The sequence below is a fragment of the Mytilus trossulus genome, chromosome 1 (assembly GCF_036588685.1).
Source record: "Mytilus trossulus isolate FHL-02 chromosome 1, PNRI_Mtr1.1.1.hap1, whole genome shotgun sequence".
Classification (NCBI taxonomy): Eukaryota; Metazoa; Mollusca; class Bivalvia; order Mytilida; family Mytilidae; genus Mytilus; species Mytilus trossulus.
Genome location: NC_086373.1, coordinates 93,178,929 through 93,204,455, shown reverse-complemented (window position 1 = coordinate 93,204,455; position 25,527 = coordinate 93,178,929). Strand labels below are relative to the sequence as shown.

Below are 25,527 nucleotides of genomic sequence, written 5' to 3'. Positions count from 1 at the left end.
ATAGATTTTTAATGGGTTTCTTCGATTGGCTGAAGTTGTCACATGAATATTTCCTCGCCATTTTAATAACATTTACCACAACAGACAGCAGAATTTCTTATATTTTAAGCTTTTTAAATGACTTTAAATGGATGAAACTCGACCTACTAACAGGTATAAATTCCAGAAAACTTTGTGAAAGGAAGTTGCTTCTCAAACAATCGCAATTTCTACCACGATCTCGCCCTCTCCACGTTTATGACCATTGTTATTGTTTTGATAATTTAAAAATTTCTGAATTAGTTAAAAAGGTATCCTTAATTATAAGGTGACATGTTGATATCTGATTTAGTCGAATAATGGCCTCAATCTGCAAGCTGATAATTCTGTCTTTAGGTTAACACTTGAAGAGTTGTAATGAGAGGGGGTTAGGAGGGGTCCTGATCCGAAATCCCGTGCTTAAAAACACGAAATCCTGAGGTCCCGAAATTCGAAAAAAGAATTCCTTGATCACGAAAGGGTCAATCCCGAGCTTAAAAACACTCGATCCCGGAGTCCCGATAAAGGTCCTATCCCCCCTCTGTAATGGGGGTTCCTTCTTCTCTAGTTTAAGAAATCCATCAACATACTGATGATTACTTTCATTTATAGAAGTTGTAGACCTTTAGATATAAAGGTAGTCTCAATTGGTTAGAGTGCTACCTTCCTGATCCTGATCCTAAGGTCAATAATTGACACTACTGTTCTCTGTGTGCTATCTTCCTCCTCTTATGGTACACCGTTGCTCGAGGTAATATCTCGCGGTACCTTTAGATCCTGATATTGAGGGTTCGAAACCCGGTGGTACCATCCCTGGATTTTTTACAACTACAGTGCTGCAAACATCTGCTACTAGTACAAACGGTGTACATAGAATATTGCCTGGCAGTTCGATGTTAGATATGGTCATAAGGTTTGACCAGCCGGTAATAGGATACCATGACATGTCTAGGTGACATCTAGGGAACTGGCCAGAGGGTTTCAGAGTAGAAGTCTCAGGGTTATACAGTAGTGGACCTGTGAGTTGCTGGTATGGATGGTTCCCAGCCTGAAAAGGAGGAAGAGTGTTGTAGGCCTCGAGATATAATAGTAGTCCAACTCCTATCTAGTTAAGTTAGGAAAGATCTTCTTTGGCTCAATTTGTTAGAGTGCTACCTTTAGATCCCGAGATTTAGGGTTTGAATCCTAACTAAACGAGGGCTGTAAAGCCAGTCAAGTTCTTAACAACCTCCATCAGTCTGCCTTCATAACAAAACGCAGTGAAAATTCTTCTCAAATGACTTAATTATAATATGACGTCCTTATTACTCTTTGTAAACAAAGCCATGTTCTAATGAGCATAAAAAATATGTTTGACACATGCGCACGAACTAACTGTGTATATAAACGTTATTTCCATCGTTATTCTTTAAAATGTATACATTTTAGCAGCTTTTTATAAAACAACATATATTTACCCTGCTCGCTGTTTTTAAACTTATTAAATATGAAATGTAATGCACAGACTCCTCTGGGAGGAAACGGGAAAAGCCAAACATTTTACAGTATTTTCGTACGCTTCGACCTATAAAAATACTGTATTTGTCCTATTAGAATCGAAATAAATCCTTCGTGTCATGCTCTATGCTCATTTTAACATGGGTAGGCATTATATACGCTCAGTGTAAAATATCGACAAATATATTAATGCCTACCCATGTTAAAATGAGATAGAGCATGACATGAAGGAATTATTTCTTAAACATAACTTTTCAGTTCATGATGACGATAAAAAGTTCTGTTAAACATTAAAAAATCAACTGATTTTGACTAATCACATTAAATTTTCCTCCAGAAATAATGGTAACGATAATTATTTGAGACCTGTAACAAATCACAACAAAATTTTAACAAATTTCATGCCAGCAGTAGCTGAAGATGTCGGACAGTAAAGATCATTTTAACCCTTGTATAATACTACAACCTACAGGAGCTGCTGACAATATCAGTCCTAAATATTTGTCTTTCTGAAAAACTTTCTCACAGTCATGCAGTTCCCACATGTTTTATTGTCAAAATCAATTTATAAACACCAGTAACCAGCTAGGCTACTAGACTTGAAAATCAGTTTGCCCAGATAAAATGTTAGTTACCCACACTTTACTATCACAGTTGAAGCCAGTGAAGCGTGCTGAACTTGCATGGGGGGGGGGGGGGGGAGCTTCCCCCCCCAAGAAATTTTTGAAAATCCTGCATTCTGAGCATACCTGGAGATGATTTAGATGCTTGGGAAATTGTAATTTTTTTCTTTTTTTGTTGTTGACTTCAATAAATCAAATTTAATAATTAAAAAATCATTTACAAGATGTGATTTATACATGTACGTATCTCCATGCCCTGTGTACCAGGTTTTTTGGAAAGTTTGCTATAGCTTGCTATTGCTACATGTACTTTCCATAGGCATCGACCTCAAACTTATGGTGACAGATTATCGCAATTTATTCTGCTCTACTTTTACCTGTTTACTATGTACGTATGTAAACGTTATAAAAGTCTGAGAGTATCGAAAAAATTTGGAATGACTGCTGGATTAAAATGCGAGAACAAGTTGACATTTTGACCAAGCTGTCGGATAATGACAAGTGATAATGGTTTCAACTCTGTTATAACAAAACACAGGTGATAGAATATAAAATACTTGATAATCATATGTCTAATGTCTCACACTAAGGAAGAGTAAAGTTAAATAGCGGCTTTGATAAAAAAACAAAATGCATTGTTTTTGTCTAATTAAAACATCGATTGGAAGGTTTTGATGCTAAAAATCATTTGAAACTTTTAATTCCGTTATTTAAATACATTCCAATGTGGATATAAGGCCCTTCACTTGTTCAGCATGCTCAAGTGGATCAAACTGACAGCAGAAAAAACATTGACCCAACGTCAATTCTTCTTCAGTCTTCTTCCAATAATTTACATCATACCAGCTCTGGTGTATTATCGCAAATTCGTATCACATAGCATCCGTATTAAAAGCAACCGAGTCAGCATCTACTTCTTATAATATCAAAGCTCAGGGTATGAAGACAAGTGCTGTAGAAATGATTAAGGTTCATGATGTGTACCCTTTGGCTAAAATGGCTGCATTTTCACCTCAAAATTTAGATAGATTACAGACAAACATGTGCATGTGCATCTGGAAAAGTTTTAAGCCACAGCATGCCCTATATAAATAGATTTCAATTTCTTTGTCATCCAAACACAATGATTACCTTAATATATCAAATGAATGGCTTACAACAAAAGTTCTATGAATCTAGTGCATATAAACTTTTTATTCCTATGGTCATACTGCTGTTGTTATGCTCCCATCGTATTGAGTTTTATCCTGTTCTTTTACTTAAGTTTGCCTGAACCAAATTGTATGCAATTTATACGCAATGCTTATAACCACAATTCACAAGTTAAGTTTGAATTTTAATTGTGTCACTTTTACCATTCTAACGTTTTATTCTACATGTACTTAACAAAAAGAAAAGTTGCTGGAAATTTTAGTTTCTGTTCTCTTACTTTAGTTTGTTTTAACCAAATGTTATGAAACTTATACACAATTCTCATTACCACAAACACTGATCAAATTTGATTTTTTTGTGGCGATAGTTATACCGTTTAAGAGTTATGCCCCTATACATACATTGTATGTAAAAATTGCTGAATATTTTCGTTTCAATTATCATCGGCTAACCTTTGTTCGCTCAACCAAATGTAATGAAACTTATACACAATACTTTTAACCATAAATAAAATTGAGAATGGAAATGGGGAATGTGTCAAAGAGACAACAACCCGACCAAATAAAAAAACAACAGCAGAAGGTCACCAACAGGTCTTCAATGTAGCGAGAAATTCCCGCACCCGGAGGCGTCCTTCAGCTGGCCCCTAAACAAATATATACTAGTTCAGTGATAATGAATGCCATACTAATTTCCAAATTGTACACAAGAAACTAAAATTAAAATAATACAAGACTAACAAAGGCCAGAGGCTCCTGACTTGGGACAGGCGCAAAAATGCGGCGGGGTTAAACATGTTTGTGAGATCTCAACCCTCCCCCTATACCTCTAACCAAGATCAAGTTTGAATTTTGGTGGAGTCATTTTTACTGCTCTAGGGTTGTGCCTTGTTTCAAATGGAACCAGATGCAGCCCGCAGGGCACAGCTTTATACAACCGCAGAGGTCGAACCCTGAACAGTTGGGACAAGTATGGACACAACATTCAAGCTTGATACAGCTCTAAATTTGGATTGCGATCAATTTTTTTTACATAACATATAGGTTTCTGACACAAAACAAATGTCAAGATCTTACAAATCTATTGTGCAATACTGGGTAATTAGAATGAATACACAATGCTTATTACCCCATAATTCAGATCAAGTAAAAAGGAGTAGGTCCAGTAAGAGCCCTTTTTGGCCTCAAAATATAGCAGTTTTACAAAGTTGATAAAATGTAAACTTTTAGTTATTTATTTAACAGTAGAGTGCTTCTGCTACATAATTATGGGCTATTTTTGGCTATACAATGAACATATATCGGGTACTGACACCTTAAAGTCATGCTAAATTACTGAATTCTTCAAATTTTAGCATTTTAGTTAAATTTTAGACAGTTTTTGTGTGAAACGAAAGTGGCCGCATTCGTGTTCATTTTTAATATTGAAATGGAAGTTGTATTTTATGATAATACATAACATATATAAAGGTTTAGGATGAACACGGATGCGGCCACTTTCATTTTTGACAGAAACTATCCGAAAAGTGACATATTACGGCATATTTGGTTGATTTTTCATATTTCAGCTTGAATCGGATTGTTTTTAATGACTTAATCAGTTCAAATCTTTTACATTAACTAATTGATTCAAATGAAATGGACACTTGAGTTTTTAAAAAGTGGTTAAAATCTTTTGTCAGATGAACCTGAAATTTGAGGCCAAAATCGGTCCTTACTCCTTTTGGTAGTTTTGAAGTTGACATAGATTGCCCATGGTTGGTTAAATAAAATAATGTCTAATGTCTAATGTCAAATGTCAAATGTCAAATGCCATAGCATGGGTACTTAAAGAAATTAACAAAGCTTTCTGCATGTATATATTTCATTATTTTAGATCTACAGTTTAAGATTGCAATAGAAAACATCAAAACTTTTTATGATAAACATAAAAAAAGTGATTTTTGAACATTACTGACGAGACAATGGTTATTTTTTTTCGTTTAAAACATTAAAGCTGTGATGAAATACATATTTGAAATAATACACGTCTATAACCTTTTTGGAATAATACACAACTACAGTTGCAAACTTTCCAGAGGTGCTATCCAGCACTTTGATTTTACATATCTTTTTATTATATTTAGACATCTAAAGAATTCTCTGTCTTAGAATACATGTCCATGATCATGATGATAGATGAAATATTTAATTTTATTTCTACAATAATCCATATTAAATCCAATTTATTAAGGAGGCTCAGTGTCTTCCTCCATCTTGGATTTTAAATGAGCAGATATCTTTGGTCTATATATATGTGATGAAATTTGCTAATTTTGAGATTTGTATGTAATTTATGTATAAGACACTTGTATAAGGCATGTGGAGCAGGATCTGCTTACCCTTCCGGAGCACCTGAGATCACCCCTGGTTTTTGGTGGGGTTCGTGTTGTTTATTCTTTAGTTTTCTATGTTGTGTCATGTGTACTATTGTTTTTCTGTTTGTCTTTTTCATTTTTAGCCATGGCGTTGTCAGTTTGTTTTAGATTTACGAGTTTGACTGTCCCTTTGGTATCTTTCGTCCCTCTTTTGATAGGAATATAGAAAATTGTGTGTTTAAACATAATTACAGTTGTAATTTTGCAAGAACACCTTGTTAGTGTTTGATAAGATTTTTTAAAAACTTTCCCAAATAAGGGGAGATAACTCTGATAAAGTAATTTTTACAATAGAAAGTGTTATGAATTTACTTATTTCAATATGTAGCAAGAAAACAAGTTTGGTGACTCAATTTTTTCTTTTGCTTATGTGAAAGCATGTTATAAGAGCAATATTCTCACATTTTATCTTCAAGTTCTTATACTAGTACGCTTTCTTTTTATCACACAAAATTTGATTTTCCATGAATAATCTATACAAAATCTGACAATTTTGAGCAACCTGTAGTGTGAAAAAAATGTGGTGACCCATACTTTTTGAAAAAAGCATGATAAAAGCTTCATTTTGACAAGTTATCAAAAAATTCTATCAGTTTTAATTAAGATGCCCTATCCACCTTAAATATCTTGGTCACTTCAATTTCATTATACGTATTAAACTACGTACATTTGTAATCAAATGACCCTGTCCCCCTTTTTTTTTCTCAAAAGTCTTACACATACATTGTATTTCAAAAGCATGGTCATAAAATCAAAATCTTCTTTTGATTTTCTCTAATTTGTAAACTGTTCAGTATGCAGGAAACTAAAATAATTTTGAACTATAAATGTTATTTATTGTGGTCAACAGTATCTAATTTCGTTTTTGACATTCATTCTCTTAACATGACATGGGCTTTGAAAAGTGACCTACAAAAGGTACTGTTTTCCATATTCTTGACAGCATTATATCTTGTATATATATCATACTTTCTTTTATTTGACTGATATTATTTCATAACATGTTATTGTCATCTTCCCTGACTTTCTTCCCTTTCTTGAAGTTGAAGCCAAAACCGTGATCGCTTCAGTTAATGACCATCAGAACTTCTATTTGATATCCTTGCAAACTTACAATACTTTCTGACTTTAAAAATAGACGACCAATCAGTGACCTGAATAAATGTGAACTATATTTAATCAAAGGTACATTTGTAAACACTGATTTAAACATCCTTGTTAATTGCGACCGCAACTTTGATGCAATACGACTCTCATCAGTCAGTCAAGTACTTTTTTTTTCAATTTGCCCACCTGGGCTACCACAACTGAGTAAAAAAGATCAACCACTACCAGGTCAATTTCTGGTAGCTATTGGTGACAGGGCTACCGTTAATTTGTTTCCTTGTGTTAAACTGGAGATATAAAGGTAATTTAACTAGTGCACTTTAATCCCAAGATTCCAAGATTGCATGGAGTCTGGCTGATAATATATTCATGTATTCTCACAAAACAACACTTGATAAAAAATTTGCATCACAATAACAGTTGATTGTTTAACAACAAAATTTACGCCAAATAAGTAATTTATGAAACATGTTCAACTTCATGTTAAACTCAAAAGAACTCTAGATTTTTGTAAAACAGTAGACTTTATATGCAGTCATAGTTATTTTTCCTTGCAGTTTTTGTCGAGCCTGCGACTTTAGTTGCAGTCAGCTCGACATACAGTGTACATGTAGGGATAGTGATCCTATGGTCGATGCGGCAGTGTTAGCTTACTTCTTAAAAGCTTTATATTTTAGAAGGTAGAAGACCTGGATGCTCCATACTTTGTATATAGATGCCTCATGTTACGAAGTTTCCGTCAGTCACATGTCAAATGTTCTTGACCTCATTTTCATGGTTCAGTGACTGATTGGAAAAAAAGTTAAGATTTTTTGTAATGTTTGATTCTCTCTTATTATAAGTAATAGGATTACAATATTTGGTATGTGCATACCTTGCAAGGTCCTCAAGCCTGTCAGACAGTTTCACTTGACCTCGACCACATTTCATGGATCAGTATTAAAACAAGGTTAAGTTTTGGTGGTCAAGTCCATATCTCAGATACTATAAGCAATTTAGGCCTAGTATATTGGGTGTATGGAAGGACTGTAAGGTGTACATGTCCAACTGGCAGGTGTCATCTGACCTTGACCTCATTTTCATGGTTCAGTGGTTATAGTTAAGTTTTTGTGTTTTGGTCTGTTTTTCTTATACTATATGCAATAGGTCTACTATAATTGGTGTATGGAATGATTGTTAGGTGTACATGTCTAGCTGACAGGTGTCATCTGACCTTGACCTCATTTTCATGGTTCAGTGGTTATAGTTAAGTTTTTGTGTTTTGGTCTGTTTTTCTTATACTATATGCAATAGGTCTACTATAATTGGTGTATGGAATGATTGTAAGTTGTACATGTCTAGCTGACAGGTGTCATCTGACCTTTATTTTCATGGTTCAGTGGTCAAAGTAAAGTTTTTTAGTTTAAGTCTATTTTTCTAATACTTTATGCATTAGGTCAACTATATTTGGTGTATGGACATATTTTATGATCTTTATGTCGGTTACGTTGGTTTTATTTGACTTTGACCTCATTTTCACGGTCCAGTGCTAAGTTTTAAGTGTTTGTGTGTTTGGGTCTGTTTTTCTTTATTTATAAGCAATAAGTCAACTATATTTGTTGTATTGAAGAATTGTTAGCTGTACATGTCTGCTGGCATGGTTCATCTGACCTTGACCTCATTTTCATGGTTGATTGATCAATGTTTCCTTTTCTTGGTTAATGTTGATTTTATGTGACAGTTGTAATAAAGCTTTATATTTAGGTCTATCAAGATAGTATCAAGGATTAGTAAAGAAGGCGAGACATTTCAGTGTGTGCACTCTTGTTCTTCCAAGTTCCAGTTAAGACTACCATGATTACATGAACTAGTCTGCAGATTCATAAACTATCCTGGATTTTTACCAAACGTGGACCAAACTTGGAAAGAAGCTTCTTACAATCAAAAGATAGTATCGAGAGGAATCTTTATATTTTTTTCCCTCATTTTTGTTGAGACTTCGATTAACAGCAATAGAAGGCGAGACACTGGGTTCCGTGGAACTCTTATGAATTTTATAGTTTTCAGACAATAAATCATGTATTAGTCTATTGATGTCTCTGTACCACATTTTAATCCAAATGTTAGTTTTGTTTTTTGGAAAAGAAGGGGAGGTTAAATGAAATTGCAAATGACCAAATCACAAAAATAAATGCACTCATACATGTCATAGTCACAATAATTTTTGAATTTACTGTATTGTGTGTATTTTTGCCCCATGCCAACTGTTTTATAAAAAAAAATCAAGGTTTGACCTTTGTGGTTGTATCCAGCTATGCATAGTGAAGCATTTAATTTTCTTCGTGCTTGTAGATATTGATTTGATATTATTATTGTATATGGTTTTATCATGATAAGTTAACATTTTGTTCCAGTACCATTAATTTTTAACCTGTAGGGAACTATGTATTGCCATGTAATACTCTAAGAATGCCTGTTGCTAATTTATAAATCAATATTTAACCATGTTCTTGGTTTCTTATATATCTGTGTACATGTATGTACAGGGTACATGTACATGATGTAAAGCAGTATCTTTCAGATTGAAAGTTTTATACTACACATACAACATGCATGTATACATTATTTTTTTTCCAGATCTAAGCGACAGAAGCCCCCTGAAGATGGATTTTGGGAGTGTAGTGTATGTACTTACAGAAATTCCCCAGAAGCTTATAAATGTGATATGTGTGACATTCGTAAAGGAACTTCTACAAGGTAAATCTCCTGTAGTCCTACTTAAAACAGAAATTTTTGTGTGAAAACATGGCACTGGTTTTCCAAAAATTATAGCACCATGACCCCTACATGTATATACTCTGTTATGAAATCATGCAAGACAGCACCATGGTAGAACATATAGCACCAGGGTAGAACATATAGCACCAGGGTAGAACATATAGCACCAGGGTAGAACATATAGCACCAGGGTAGAACATATAGCACAGGGCAGAAAATATAGCACCATGGTAGAACATATAGCACCACCAGGGTAGAACATATAGCACCAGGGTAGAAAATATAGCACCAGGGTAGAACATATAGCACCAGGGTAGAACATATAGCACCAGGGTAGAACATATAGCACCAGGGTAGAACATATAGCACCAGGGTAGAACATATAGCACCAGGGTAGAACATATAGCACCAGGGTAGAACATATAGCACCAGGGTAGAGCATATAGCACCAGGGTAGAACAAATAGCACCAGGGTAGAACATATAGCACCAGGGTAGAACATATAGCACCAGGGTAGAACATATAGCACCAGGGTAGAACATATAGCACCAGGGTAGAGCATATAGCACCAGGGTAGAACATATAGCACCAGGGTAGAACATATAGCACCAGGGTAGAACATATAGCACCAGGGTAGAGCATATAGCACCATGGTAGAACATATAGCACCTATAGCACCAGGGTAGAACATATAGCACCTATAGCACCAGGGTAGAACAAATAGCACCTATAGCACCAGGGTAGAACATATAGCACCAGGGTAGAACATATAGCACCAGGGTAGAACATATAGCACCAGGGTAGAACATATAGAACCAGGGTAGAACATATAGCACCAGGGTACCATGGTGCTTTAAGGCCTTGGGGAGAACACTTATAGATCATGTATATAGCATGTTTAGTAAAATGAAAAAAATGAAACTTAAATTGTTTCTTTAAAGTTGGAAGGTTTATGCCTTTGATGCAATAATTCAGCTTTAAATTCTATATTTGTTTTTAAAAAATCCTGTAATGAGTGATAACATTTAACATAATGAACTTATACTTTCTTAACAGATTCTTGACAGCAATAAAATTCAAAGTTTCATCTTACAGATGAGATTATGTCATATATGTAATTAAATTTTACTGTTCACGACCAAAATTTCACTGTTTGGGGGATGTTGAAATAAGTGTGGGTAATTAGAATGATAATATGTATAATTAGGTGATTTTTTTGGGGAAAAAAAGGTATGATACTTAAACAAGTGATTTTCATGTCAATATCCCAGTTTCAGAACAAGGTCATCACCGGACATGACTGCTCTTCCTATAAATACATATGTTGGTTGTGATAATTTTAGCAACATAGTAACATGTACATGTATAATTAGTCCCTGGATCATACTAATTTAGTATTATATATTTAAGGCTACAATAAAATAAAATGACTTAGTCTGAGTCTAGTGAGCTATTTGTGCTACTTGTTTAAGAAAGAAAGATAACTCTTAAAGCTTACTTCTAACATTTCTTGAAAAATTTCTACTTGAATCAGCATGATCAGTAATTACCCTGAATGCTTAAACTTTAAAAAAATTGCTTGTTTCTTAAAACAATTTCAATGGCGTTTAATTCAAAGTCTTGAATTCTTACATTGGTGTTTTTTTAATTTGCTGAATTTAACTGTCATGACTGTGTATTAAGAGTTGTCACTTTAGGCCCCATTTTCAAATTGGTTTGTAGGAACGTCCAAAGGGTCCAAAATAATACTTTGTTTGATTTCAACAGAAATTTTGTAAATGGTGTTCTTTGAACATCAGGAAACAATTGTGTCTTTAGATTTTAGATTTTTTGGCCTGGTTATCAAATTGGTCCACATGGAGGTTCAAAGGGTCCCCAATTAACTTTGTCTTCTTTGTTTATCAATAGATATTTTTTACAAATATATAGTTCGCTAGTTATCTTTTCTAATTTTCATTAAGTTTGAGAATTTTAATGATTTTAGCATTGTCAAATAATTGACTATGTACTCAGTTTTGATGTTGTGCATGCAATTTTTATATGCTAATTGTCTTTTGTACACATTATTACTTACATTTATGTACATATACATTTGTAACTCAAGTGTAATTAGGACTAAGATTTTTAGATATGTTTTCACGTTTGAATGGTTTTACACTAGTAATTTTGGGGCCCTTAATAGCTTATTCTTCGGTGTGAGCCAAGGCTATGTGTTGAAGGCTGTACATTGACCTATAATGGTTTACTTTTATAATTACACCTTATATAAGAATCCTGGGTTTTGATTAGTTGATAGCCAGTGTATATTTCACCAATTTACTGTTTTCAAATGAATATCATTCATTTTTAAAGCAGCCAGGGTATTTGCAAAAAGGATAATGCCTTTTTTACCCTCTCTGACTTGGTATTTGCCAAAAAATACTCTATGGACGCTTGCATCAATGCATTTTTGAACATTAACATTTGGTGTAATTAAACAGATATAGCATGTTATTGAAGTGCATTTGCGAAAAATACCAGTCTTGAGAATGAATTTACCTCGCCTTACATGCCTTACGGCTCGCGAAATTTAATATTCTCTCGACTGGCATTTTTTCGCAAATACCCCTCCTTAACATGATATATCTGTTCATAAACAGTGACTTAGATGGAGAGTTGTCTCATTGGCACTCATACCACATTTTCATATATATCTATGTTGTTGAACACCTGTCAAAAAAAGAAGAATAACAAAAGTATCAAACTCCATAGAAAATTCAAATTGGAAAGTCTATCAAATGGCAAAATCAAAAGCTCATAAACACATCAAACTCATGATCATCATACAAATGATAAACATAAATTCTGACTTGTAGTTGTAATGGGAATTTTGTTATGTAGAAAAGGGAAAATTTAATTATTCCTGGCATGAAGTGGATATTCCTTTGTATTTTTCAGTACATGTATTTCATTACACAATGATGTATTTACCCCATATCAGTTGTTTTTCCTTTGAACAGAGAAAAATAAAATTTTTATTCTTGCTTTTTTCAAGTTATGATTTCTTATCATTTTTTTTCGGAAGACAAAAGTAATAGAAATGCTCAAATGTTAAGTGCAAGAGTACTGTACAATGTGTACTGAAACTATTGACCTGTAAAACATAATAATTAGGGCATTATGTTTTCTACAGTTGTCTAGATTTATTGCCAAAGACTGAGCTAACCTTTGGTTTATACTGTACGGTTTCTGTACCTATGTTACATGTCATGAGGGAGTGCAGATTTTGAATGAATAAAAAATACCCATTGACTGTGAAATATTATAATAGTTTATGTTTATATTAAAGTTGATACTTATTACTGGTAAGTTATGCTGATACTTCAAGGGGGAGAAAGGAGTGATTTTTCAATGGACATCTTACGGGTTATTTAATTAATGATAGGGTGAATGTACCATCATTTTATTTATAAGGTATTAAAATACTAAACAGAAATAAAAACCGGAAACCTTATTTGAATAAGTATACATAATCAGTGGCTTGTAAATGTGCCATCAAGGGTACTTAAATAACAAGGTAAGGAAGTGGTGAAGATAATTTGTATGGTGGTAAAGTTTGTTTTACCTTTATAATCACCTCTTATACCCTCTGTGGTTACACTGAGGTTTCTCTTGTGGTAATTGATAGTTCGCCGAGTGGAACTCACTCATGGGTGATACTGTCCCGTGCCAGACAACATGTACAGGTACATGTATGTGTATGTGTAATTTAATATTAAACTACTTTTAGGACATGACTTGTGTCAGTGTATGTTAATTGTGTTGTTAAAGGCAAAAGGTTCACATAGATATCTTTATAACACCCACCCACAACAAACTTTGTTTGTTGGGCATGTTGGGTGGTACATTGTATATAGGAATAACCATTTCCCTTGGGTTGTTTTTCCATCCGCTCTTTCTTTTGTCTGTCTAGCTATCCTGTAACTTGTCCAGAAATGGGTATTTCCTTCTATTTGTGCAACTTGGTTAAGGGGTCCTAAACCATTAAACTAATTTAAGGTCAAGGTTTATTAAAATGGGATTTGCACTTATTTTAGAAAAATTGTGCATGTTTACAATTTTGGCTCATTGAACATGTTGATACTGAACAAATAGGTGTTCATTTGTGTAGAAAGATCATAAAATCAGGGAAAAACATCAAAATTTGTCTTTAAATCATCAAAATATCTAAATGCGAATCCATATATATTTTTTTCTATAAAATTGATACGTTGATACATAAATGTCTGTTTAATAAGGTAAAATATAATATGGTAACAGATTCTGATTTATGTTTATGGTCTATATACATCATTCAAAGTGGTCTGTAACAGGGCTTGATTTCAGCCCCTTCCAATTTACCCTCGTTTTCTACTTGTAGTCCATATTAACTAGTCCACCCTGTTCACAGGATCTACCTGTTGTATGTAATGATAATTTGTTCTGTGCTAAAGGATATTTGCTATAAAAGGTTAAGCTACCAAATATCAATAAATCTAAATAAAAGACTACCAGCCATGCTATGAATAAGTGGTGACATAAAGTTGTTAGTTTCTGTGTCATTTGGTCTTTATTTGAGAGTTGTCTCATTGGCGGGCATACCACATTATCTTCTTATTTTTATATTTGTATTTGTAATGTAAAACCATTCAAATGGGAAAAACAAGGGTCTTATCTATATAAAAAAGTACACAAATATTGTACAGTTTGTATGGATAGATGTACAATGAAATATTAATTATAAATCTAATTTGTTGATGACATAATCAATGATTGATAAATATTTTTTTGTTGTTCGATTGGCTAACAGTTAAAACTAGTTAATTTGACATTGTCATCCAAGAGCATACTTTCAAGAGTCAACAGTTTGTAATCATGTTGATCTTTATGTTTGTGGTTTGACTTTTGTCAAATTTTTTATGTCATTCTTTATTTTGGCTCATTAACTATAGAAAAAATACAACTTTTGAATTTTCCAGGCCATAAATAAATGAATTAGCATACAACCAAAAACAGACTTTTTCCAACTCATGTTTATTATTATAGTCATAGTTCATGGGTTAAAACTACACACATCAGGGCAATTTTAGGGTTAAGAAATATGTATGTTAAATACTGGAACCAATTTTCTCTTAAATAGTAAACACCTAACTCAAGTTTCATATATTGCATGCCAAAAAAAAGTGCTGATCTGCATGCTACACTGTAAGTGCTTTTTTGGACTCTTTATTGTGAGAAGCAGGATTTTCATATATAATTTATATTTTTAAAGATTATTGTTTTTCGTGTAAATATGCAAAAGCTATAAAAATGAATTCTCCTTTAATTTTATATAGTTGTATATATATCGTGATATGTATGATTTAAGAATATGACTTAATATGTATATATACATATAAACAGAAGGTTAAAAGTAGTAAATAATTTGTTTTTTTTCTTCAGAAAACCTCGTTTGAATTCACAACTTGTGGCCCAGCAAGCAGCCCAGCAGTTTGTTCCAGTAGCTGCTCCACCCTGTAAGAGAGAAAGAAGTTCTACAGGACTAGAGTTCAACAGTGATTTTGAATTCAGTGACAATAGTAATCAAGGATTAAACTCTCATTTTTTTGAAGATCCAATAAGTAATGACAACAGTTTAGATCACTCTCTTGATATACCTGAAGTACAACTGCCTGAAAGTCTCAAGCAAGAAAAACAACTCCCTGAAATTGTCAAACGGGAGAAGGAAAAACAACTGCATGAAAATGTCAAACGGGAGAAGGAAAAACAAATACCTGAAAAAGTCAAAAGGGAAAAGGAAAAACAACTTCCTGATAACATAAAACAAGAGAAGGAAAAGCAGCTTCCAGAAATTTTAAAACAGGGAAAACCTGAAAAACAAATTCTGCCAGAAAATATCAAACATGAAAAAAAAGAAAAACCTGAAAAACACAATCTTAAACATGAAAAGCATGCTAAGCCAGAGAAAAAGCCAAAGAAAGTTAACAGGTTTGTTTATTTTACTGTAATACCAAGTCTCATGTACAAGTCTATCAACTATTCTTTATGGTCAAAATAAAATATAGTTTTTTAGCCACCTCCCAATAACATGCAACAGATACTATGCTATATTTCATCTCAAAACCTAGGAGATTTTTTTTCTAGCCTATACATGTACAGTAAGATATTTAAGAAAAATGGTTTGTGTCTTTAAGATGTTTGAATCTATTTTCCACTGATCAATTAAAGGTAGTGGCCAAAATAAAGTCAAACGTTTTGTTTTGCATGACAATATTAAGGGAATTACTTGTGAATGCATATGTGGAACTATGTTTTTTGTATGATTTTGTTAACTAGGAAAAAATTATTTAATTTAATATAAAATTTCCAATCTTCCTTCTATATTCTTCTTGGCAGGATGCAGGAAAGTGGCAAACAACTTGTGTATATAGTTTATAGAACTACTCAAATGTCTGATAGATAAATGTTAGTTTTATAGGGAGTAACAAGTCTAGTGCATTCTAGAAGGTCTACTGGTACGACCTTCAAAAGTTGTAAAATCTGTACAAGTTTTTGATATTATAAGGTTCACATATTTGTATGTCTTATATTTTAGAGAGGTAAAACATAGGTATAGCTTGAGTGAAAAGAAATGAAATCGTGAAAAGAAATGAAATCAGTTAATGTTAGTAATGAATCACATTTCATTTTGTGACCTTGACATAAGAGTAATTGAGGTCACAATTTAATTTTTTAAAGGACATAGTCTTTGTCATGATATATATTTAATCAAAAATGATTTACCATTTGATTGAAAATACAGGAAATCGTATACATCAAGTATTGACATTTAAATAGTGTAACAAAAACATCTCCAATAAAAATTGTCTAAGATTTGTCTCTAAAATGTTAAAGTACATCAAAGCTAACTTCCTTGAGTTTCTCCTCGAAGATTGGACCAGGAAAAGAATTAAAATTAGTCATTTTGTGATTAACACAATTTAATCAAACCATGATCCTGCATGTTTCATGGCCAATCTTAACATGAATCATTTTCACCTAAAAACAGAAGAAATGTGTTATATTACATGGTACAGGGACCAGAAACAACTCATTTACATGTTTGTTACTCCATGGTCTACAAATGTTATATGTTAATTGCATGTTAAAAAAGAAGGGGAAATTTATATGTGATGCATTCATTTAATTTTGGTTAAAATAAATTACAATTTACAGAGAAAATGAAAATTAGTAATGAAATTATTATCACCCACAAAAATATTTAAATAATGTATGTAACAATTTCAGGATAACAATGTTTATCATGTTTATACAGTTTGTTCAGAAATTATAACAAGGTTTTTTTATGTCGAATTATGTAACTTGGAGAGGATTGCAATGATAAAAATGTCACTTTTTGATATCCAATACAAATAGCTTTTCTATGCCTATTTTTCTGAAATCACAATGATTAATCTAGCATTTTGGTTCTGTTTTCCAAAACCACAATAATAAATGCATGCAAAATAATTATGAATTTACAGTAATCTATAAAAATATTATTATTATGATTGAAAATTCCTCAATAACAGCAAGTTCCCATGCTAGTCTACTACAATTCTATATCCATTGTGTAAGTTAGCCTAATCATGTGCTAATAGCAAATAAAGTTTGACAAACATTTCATGTACATTATATTTGGCAGATGGACAGGTTTTTACAAGTTAAAATTAGGAAGTGAATAAACATGATAAAAGAAGGTTTTTCTATTGCTATAAATGTGTCAATCTTTGTCTATCATGTCTAGAAATTTATTAATTTAAGATTGAAAATTGGCATTTAAAAATTTCTCTTTAGTGACTGAGAAATCGTAGTGATTTATAATTCTATTTTAAAAAAAGAAGGAGGAAGCAACTTTTTACCACCAATGGTCAGCTTTGGCCGAGTCTAAAGGAGAATGCAGAGGTTTTCAGATTTAGATTTTGAGATATTTCATTGAAATCATGTGATACCCACGGAATTCCGATGTTACTAAGCTACTTTAAAAAATTGTAGTATTTTATGGTTATTGACTAGAATATATTGAAAGGCATCATAGGTTAAATATTAAAACTAGAACATTACACTAAAAACGAATATGTAATAAATTATTTTGCAAATTAAGGTGTATTTCTATTGTTTTATTGCTGACCTTAAGTAGACATTTACATTTTTCGGTAATGTAATTGTTACTAATCATTAAATTTATTGAAATCAATATGTTTGTCTAGTTGTTTTTTTGTTGTTTTTTGCTTCATTTTTTTTATTTCCTGTACTTTATATAAGAAAACAAATTAGTCTAGTTAGTTGATGGATGAGTTGTTTTTGAAATTTTCCACAATGGCTAGGTTGAAGCAGATAAGGCTGAAACAACCAGTTAAGACTTAAATCTGGGCAGAAGATTTCAGTAATTTTCTGGTAAAAAAAACACATTGAAAAAATGTTTGTAAAAAAATCCTTCTTCTCTCCGTGTTTTTCTTATAAATGGACTTTTTTTGCCAGGATCATTACATTCACTCTGTGGTTAAAAGTTTAGAAAATTTCAATAACTTTCTTAAACTATCCGGGATTTGTTCGAAACTTGGACAGAACCTTGTTTTATGATCATTATATAGAATATTAATCCCGAAGTAAATTCTGTAAGAAAATATCCTGTTTTTCCATATTTTACTTATAAATGGACATTAAATTAACTCTGTGGTTAAAGTTTTTAAAAATTTTAAACTTGTGGATTTTAACCAAATTTGGACAGAAGCTTCTTACAATCAAAAGATAGTATCTAGAGGAACATTTGTTATTTTTCCCCTCATTTTTGTTGGGCCTGCGACTAACAGCAAAAGTAGGCAAAACATTGGGTTCTGCGGAACCCTATCAAATTTTTTACCTTTAATTTTAGATTGTGAATTTATTCTCATTTTATTCTTTTCAATTAAAAGAAAAACACCAAAATTCAATTGACTTCTATAATCAACATTTGATTAAAACTGTAAAGTACAAAATGTTTTCATAGTTTGACATGATACTACAGTTCTTCTCAAATGTCAATGAATACTGTAGTTTGACAATTTGCTGTATTATTTCTGTCAGAGAGCTTATTTCAGCATTATTTCCACCTGTAATCAGCATATTTTGAAAGGTACATGTGTATTATGATAATAGAGATGCATACAAGATTCAGTATTGTATTAATCATAACCTGCATTTGAGCATGTAGGTATTATTGGACACCTGTATGGTTAGAACATTGTTAACATAATTGATTGAGTCATTTGTGTTCACTATTTGTATGTTGCTGTTAAACAATTGATGTATATTTATGTAACTTTTGACAAACATATTGACATTGTCACCACAGTTCACTGCTTGATGGTTGTTTTTTATGTATTATAATTGTATTGCTAAATAGGACATCTGGAAATTAGAATAATTTAACTTAGTTTGTAAAGTGACTCTTGATCTTTTAAGGCAGAGTTAAGTGTGGTGTGGTAACAGGGCATAGTACATTTTGCTATATATATTCTAAAGCTGTGGTCATTTTTAAGTTAGATATAAAATTTTAACCATACTACAAAAATAATTTTATGAGGCATCCGTATGAAATTGAAAAGGATCAATACAACCTTCAAATTTTGACTTTTCAGATATTGTTTTATAGAATTATTTTTTAATGTCTTCTTCATATCAGAGGAGGCATCAATTTAACCAATTGTTATAGAACACAATGCTTATTAACACAAAACACAGATCAACTTCCAAATTGGATGGAATCACCTTTACCATTCATGAGTTATGCCCCTTTATAATCATAAAAAAATTTGGTTTCAGTTCCTTTACTTTAGTTTGCCTCAACCAAATGTTATGAAACTTATACACAATGCTTTTAATCACAAAATGTTGGACCCCCCCCCCTTTTGGGAGGATCAATGGATTTCAATGGGAGCATTTAGTTGGAACTCCCTCTTTTTAAAATGGCTGGATCTGCCCCTGATATGCATGATATGACATTTATTCTTAATAGGAAAGAGTTGTTGAATTCATGCTCAAGAAAAGTTGTCCTAGATAGGAGATATTGTATACCTTAGGTTAAAGGTTTTTTAGTATTTGATATTTGAATGGGCCCTAAATTTCCATTCTTTTTATATTTTTAAAACAGATAAAAAAAAACATATCATAATATCATAAAAGATCATAATTTCAGCAGTCTATAAGGTTATACATGTAGTTCAATATCTTAAATCTGTTCCGTTCTTGTGGAAATGGTTTACTTAATTCAGTATGTTAAATATGCCTCAAAATAGCCAACACATGCATTTGTATTAATCCTTATTACAGTTTTAATTTTAACAATTAGTAATGATCAGCTGTGAAAACTAGTTCATGATTGACAAATTCACATTGAGACAGTACACCAAAAAAATAGAATTAATGAATAAAACTGCACAGGAAAGCATGCATCAAATTCCCTTAACAATGAATGAATCAGTATGATAGACAAAATTTATAACAAAAAGCTGATGCCCATTTATCAATGGTTAAAGATTTATCATGTTTTGCTTATAATTAAATAACTAGGCAGGTAAAAAGAAATAAATAAACCAAATAAAGAAAAAAAATAGATACTTAGTCATATTTTATCAATATATTTTCCTTATAATTAGATATAATATATATATAAGTTAACAATTATAACAATACTGATAGAAAGGGGAAAATGTGTTGATAGTGACACCTGTTAGATTTGACGGAACACATTAATATCATTTATGTTATGAAGCATCATGATCACAAATGTCAACCATTCTATTTGATTTATACTACTTCATTAATGTTTTGAAATTTTATTACATTTTAAACACATGAGCAACAATCTGGTTAACAGAGTTGTCATTATAGCTGCAAACGTTCCATACATATTCACCAGTAGCAGAATCTTTTGATCTTGGGTTAATAGTAGAGATTGAAATTGCTTGGGTGGCCTGCTTCTTGGTGTTCTAATAGGGAGTCAGATCTCTGTATAAGTTAGATATAATCTCTTTTATTAAAAGAAGGTAAAGATTTATGCTAAAAAATATGATATTATAATTAAATTTATAGACATTAAGAAGTTATTGATATAGTTGTGTTTCACCATTAAAGAACTGCTGTTATGGAAATAGAAAAAAAACCTCAATGGTCTTGTTTTGAAAAGAAAACTAATAAAATAAAGGAATGACAAAGGCAATTTCTAAACCTTAATAGACCTACAAGCTATTACAGTGGTGTGTAGAAAGTAAAATAAACCTACAAGCTTTTATAATGCCGTGTAGAAAGATATATGAAATAGTTTTAAATCTTAAAGTGACGGCATGATCATGGAACATTGTATTTTTAGAGTGAGAAAAAGATGTAACGAAAAATTCTAACATCCAAAACTGATTTATTAATGTTCATTTATGGAAAATCAAAAAACTCTATGGTCTTGTTTTGAAAAGAAAACTAATGAAATAAAGGACTAACAAAGGCAATTTCTAGACTTAAATAGACCTACAAGCTATTACAGTGGTGTGCAGAAAGATATATAAAATAGTTTTTAGTTCTTTGAAGTGACTGCATGATCATAGAAAGTTGTAACTGATGAGGGAGGAAAATTATGTTAAAAAAAACTAACATCCCAAACTTTCATGGAGGAAGAGTAAATTTTAACTTTTTTGTGTTCTTTTTGTCACTACTATTATTTTATCTGTCTTGACATTTTAAAAATTGACATCACTTAGTTTAGTTCATTTTTTTATGTTTGGAAGATATAGTTTCTACATTCTCATGTTGTCATCAGCAGTTGGGTTCAGTCTGTGGTTATAATTTACATGACTAACACAAAATGCAGCATCCACGGCAAAATAATTTTTTGTAATCTTTCTAAACTGTACTATTTTAAATACTTTGGTATTTTTTTGCAGTTCACATAAAGATACATAAAGATAGTCTGTGGTCAACACTTTTTTTTTACTTAAATATTTTTTTGTTATACCTATATATAGCTAGCTCTTAAGGAGGGCTATGATTGAAGGAAATTGCAAAGTCATTGTATTAGGTAGTCAAAACCAAGATCTAATGATCAATAGATTAATAATCATCAAAGGTGTTAATTGGCCATAAACATGTCACTTGAAGAAAATGGTTACATAAAAAAAATGTTACTCCAATGGATATTGATAACCTTGAATTGTATAATTAATTTCTATGAAATAAAAATGGTTACATAAAAAAAATGCTTCTGCAATGTATGTTGATAACCTTGGATTGTATAATTCATTTCTATGAAATAAAAAGTAAGCCCAATATCATATGATAATTTTTTTCACTCCTTATAAGAATTATGAGGGGATAAAATCATCACTTAAGTCATTTCAATGATTATAATTATAACTACATGAGAATTAAATAGATATTGTACAGTTTATGTTTTTTAAGATTAAATGGGCAACATCCTGATATTGCATACTTATATATATATAAAGATCATAATGTGTTTGCTGATATTCAATGTAATTGGTAGATTTAATGCCGGAATGTTTGTAGGCAAAACTGGATGTGGATCTGTCCATTGTCTTGTTGCGGACAATAGTTGTTATATACTTCCATTGTCTTGTTGCAGACTATAGTTGTTAAATATTTCCATTGTCTTGTGAACAATAATTGTTATATATTTTTGGACTTTTAGGAGATAACTGTATAATATTGTATTTTAATCACCAATTTCTGCAGTCGCTGCTGAAAATATGATATTGTAATCTTCATTTTAATAAAACTGACAGAAAACAACGTCAAATCACACATTGAAAATCTGTCATACCTCCTCTGCTCTTGCATATAGCATTGATTGTGAATTAATTCCTTAAAAATTATGTTATCCAATCAAAATGAGTGATTATGCTAATAATAATTACTGACAAAGTCTGTACTATACAAGGCTTATCTCTATTAACTGCCATGAAGTCTTCAATAATTTGCTTTTAATGATGGTTTTATCATTTTGTCTTTCATTGTGTCTTTACAGAATACCAAAGGTAAAGAAGGCAGATAAACAAGAAAGATCTGAAGAGAAAATCTCTGTTACAGTGAATAATGTTACAGTAATAATTACAGACTATGTACCTAAAAAAGTGAAGAAAAGGACTTCCATAGAAACAAATCATGTGGATAATAGTGACAATTCTTCCACCTCAGGCGGAAGTCACTGTCATACAGAGGATCTTGTAACAGAAAATCATCAATGATCATAATTGTTTATTTTGATTGTATTATATATTGCCATAAAATTAATGATCAGTGTCTAAAATTTACTCTTGTAAAGACTTTTTCTATCAATATAGGCCTTGAAACATTACTTAAGTCCTATAAGACCTAGGTACATACAAATCAATCACATTAGACCAATGTTTACAGCTCATGACTAGTAAACTAGGCCTTTGCAAAATTTCAATTTTCATCAAGTGTAACCCATCTGTCAAATACAGGTTTTATTAATAGTACAAGTAAAAAGCCTAGTCGGACTTCCGTTTACATTGATATTTATATCGATATCTCAAGTCCACAAAATTAATCCTTGTTCTAAAGCCCATGTCTGATAAATTAGAGCTGGGTTCATAGCTCCTGTCTATGAAATTTGGTATTTGTTACTGTAGATGAATTTGGCTATTTCTTTTTTGGTATCTTTTGGTCTAAAGCTGCTTGCATGTTCAAGTTATACACACTTGGCTTTCAAAGGCTTGGGTTCCAGCATTTCAGATGAAATCAAATTCAGACAAGTGCTTTGAACATGCTTTGAACACACTAAATTCATTTTTTTATTTTCCATATTATGGTTGTCAATATAATTGCTGGCATAAAAAGAAATGTAGAATATGTCATTTAAAATAAAGGGCATCCCAAAACCGTTATTTTGTCCTTTAAAGGTCTTGTTTTGTCTTGTGAATGTCAGTATTCTTTGTATTGCCAGACTTGCACTTATTTTTCTCACTTTATTAATCCCCAAATTTAATAATCATTTGAAACTGTTACTCATTTGACATGTTTGATGTTACTCATTTGATTTCATGCATAATAATATGTGTAGATAAGTGACAATGATTTATTATAATATTTGGAAGGTAATAAAATGACCTTTTCATAATACAATAATGTAAATATACACATTACACATTATTATACAATTTCAAAAAAATTCTTTGGACATTCTCCTATCATATTTATCAGGTGCATGTGCCTTTCAATAAACATTAATTAGGACAGTCGCACAAATTTCAGGCAATTATATGAGAAAAGTAAGCTTTTTTTTAAATGACCTTGAACTTTTAACTGAAACTGACATATATTTACTATATATGTATACATATTGTTGAAAAATGTCAAACATTCAGTGATTGATGGTAATACAATGAAAACAATTTGCAGAATTATTATATATTAGTTGTCAATAGCCTGATTTAGAACTCTATTTTCAAAGGCATACATCCCTCTTTTTTTATACATAATCTATAATACAACCTTGTAGCAAAAGCGGTAGTGTTTTATTTGTTGATTGAGACATAACTATTGCAGACTGATATTTAGACTTTTTCCTCAGTATACAAGTATAAGTTTCTTAGACCATGAATAAAGTGAATTTGGAGCAGTCACATTTGTGATTCAGTTGGTTAAGGTACTGACCAAATCTCTGGCATACATATTAGTTGTCTAAAAACTCTAAAATTGATTGCAGACATACTGAGAACAATAACCTTTTTGCTATCTGATATCCAAAACATCTGAAGAAACATAATTCGACTCCCTTCTTATTATAATTTTAAATTGATAGGGCTTGCTTGTGACTGACTGTTATTTCTGCAGATTTTAGGATTCCAAACATGTTATATTTTTCACAGGATTATTGTTGGTAGTTTAAAACATTAAGATGACAACTTTTTATACGACCGCAAATTTTGAAATTCTTTCTTTGTCCAGAATCAACTTAAATCTTTGTTATATACAATATACAATGTATATTCACTTTTTACTACCAACTGATAAATTTAAATATTCTTTACCATTCAGTGATAACAAGCAGTTTTTTTACATCATGTATTTAAATGAGTAGTAATTGTTGCAAACTCCATTAGAATATTTTAATTGAAATTAGTTTTGGAATAAGGGAAAGGGGGATGTGAATAAAAAATTGGGTTCAATTTTTCTCATTTGAAATTTCATAAATAAAAAGAAAATTTCTTCAAACATTTTTTTGAGAGGATTAATATTCAACAGCATAGTGAATTGCTCTATTAAAGAGAAAACAAAAATTTTAAGTTCATTTGAATACATTCATTCTGTGTCAGAAACCTATGCTGTGTCAACTATTTAATCACAATCCAAATTTAGAGCGGAATCCAGCTTGAATGTTGTGTCCTTACTTGCCCCAACCGTTCAGGGTTCAACCTCTGCGGTCGTATAAAGCTACGCCCTGCGGAGCATCTGGTTAAAAGTTGAAATGCAAAAATTAGGCGACAGCTGCCCATGGTCACTAGACAGGTGACTGCTAATGAAAAGAGTTAGATAAGAGAGAAAAACATAAAGGCCAACCTTAAAGAGGTTGTAGGAGGCAGGGACTGCTTTATCAATGGGACTTTTAAGGCCGTTCCGACTGTATATGCTACTGATTTGTTTAAAACAAGAATGTTTATTATTCTACATACTCTAATATTCTCACAAAAACTGGCAGATATAACAGATAGAATGAAGTTGATTATGAAGGTAGATCAGATTTGGTCCTCAATTTTATAACCTTATTTAGAGGATGCACATGATTTTAAGAATACTATTTTTCAGAATTTAGAATAATTATACAGATTTGTTTCATTTATAAATCCAATGAAATTGTACATGTGCAGGTGGGACTTCAAAACAAAA

General features: G+C 31.7%; 1 protein-coding gene across 1 annotated transcript; it reads left to right on the top strand.

Moving 5' to 3' along the window:
* Nucleotides 1–22,928, top strand: LOC134691096 (RING1 and YY1-binding protein B-like). Its single transcript, XM_063551330.1, has 4 exons — nt 1–153; nt 9,430–9,549; nt 15,031–15,576; nt 22,643–22,928. Exons 1-4 carry the CDS (start codon nt 128–130, stop codon nt 22,860–22,862), a joined length of 912 nt encoding a protein of 303 aa, XP_063407400.1. The 5' UTR covers nt 1–127; the 3' UTR covers nt 22,863–22,928.
* Nucleotides 22,929–25,527: the final 2,599 nt, after the last annotated feature.

Bases quoted from the DNA above. Each gene is read 5' to 3' on its own strand.
- LOC134691096 (XM_063551330.1), top strand. From the start codon at position 128: ATGGATGAAACTCGACCTACTAACAG. The intron at 154-9,429 runs GTATAAATTCCA...TTTTTTTTCCAG, and splicing joins GAAACTCGACCTACTAACAG to ATCTAAGCGACAGAAGCCCC. The intron at 15,577-22,642 runs GTTTGTTTATTT...GTGTCTTTACAG, and splicing joins AAGCCAAAGAAAGTTAACAG to AATACCAAAGGTAAAGAAGG.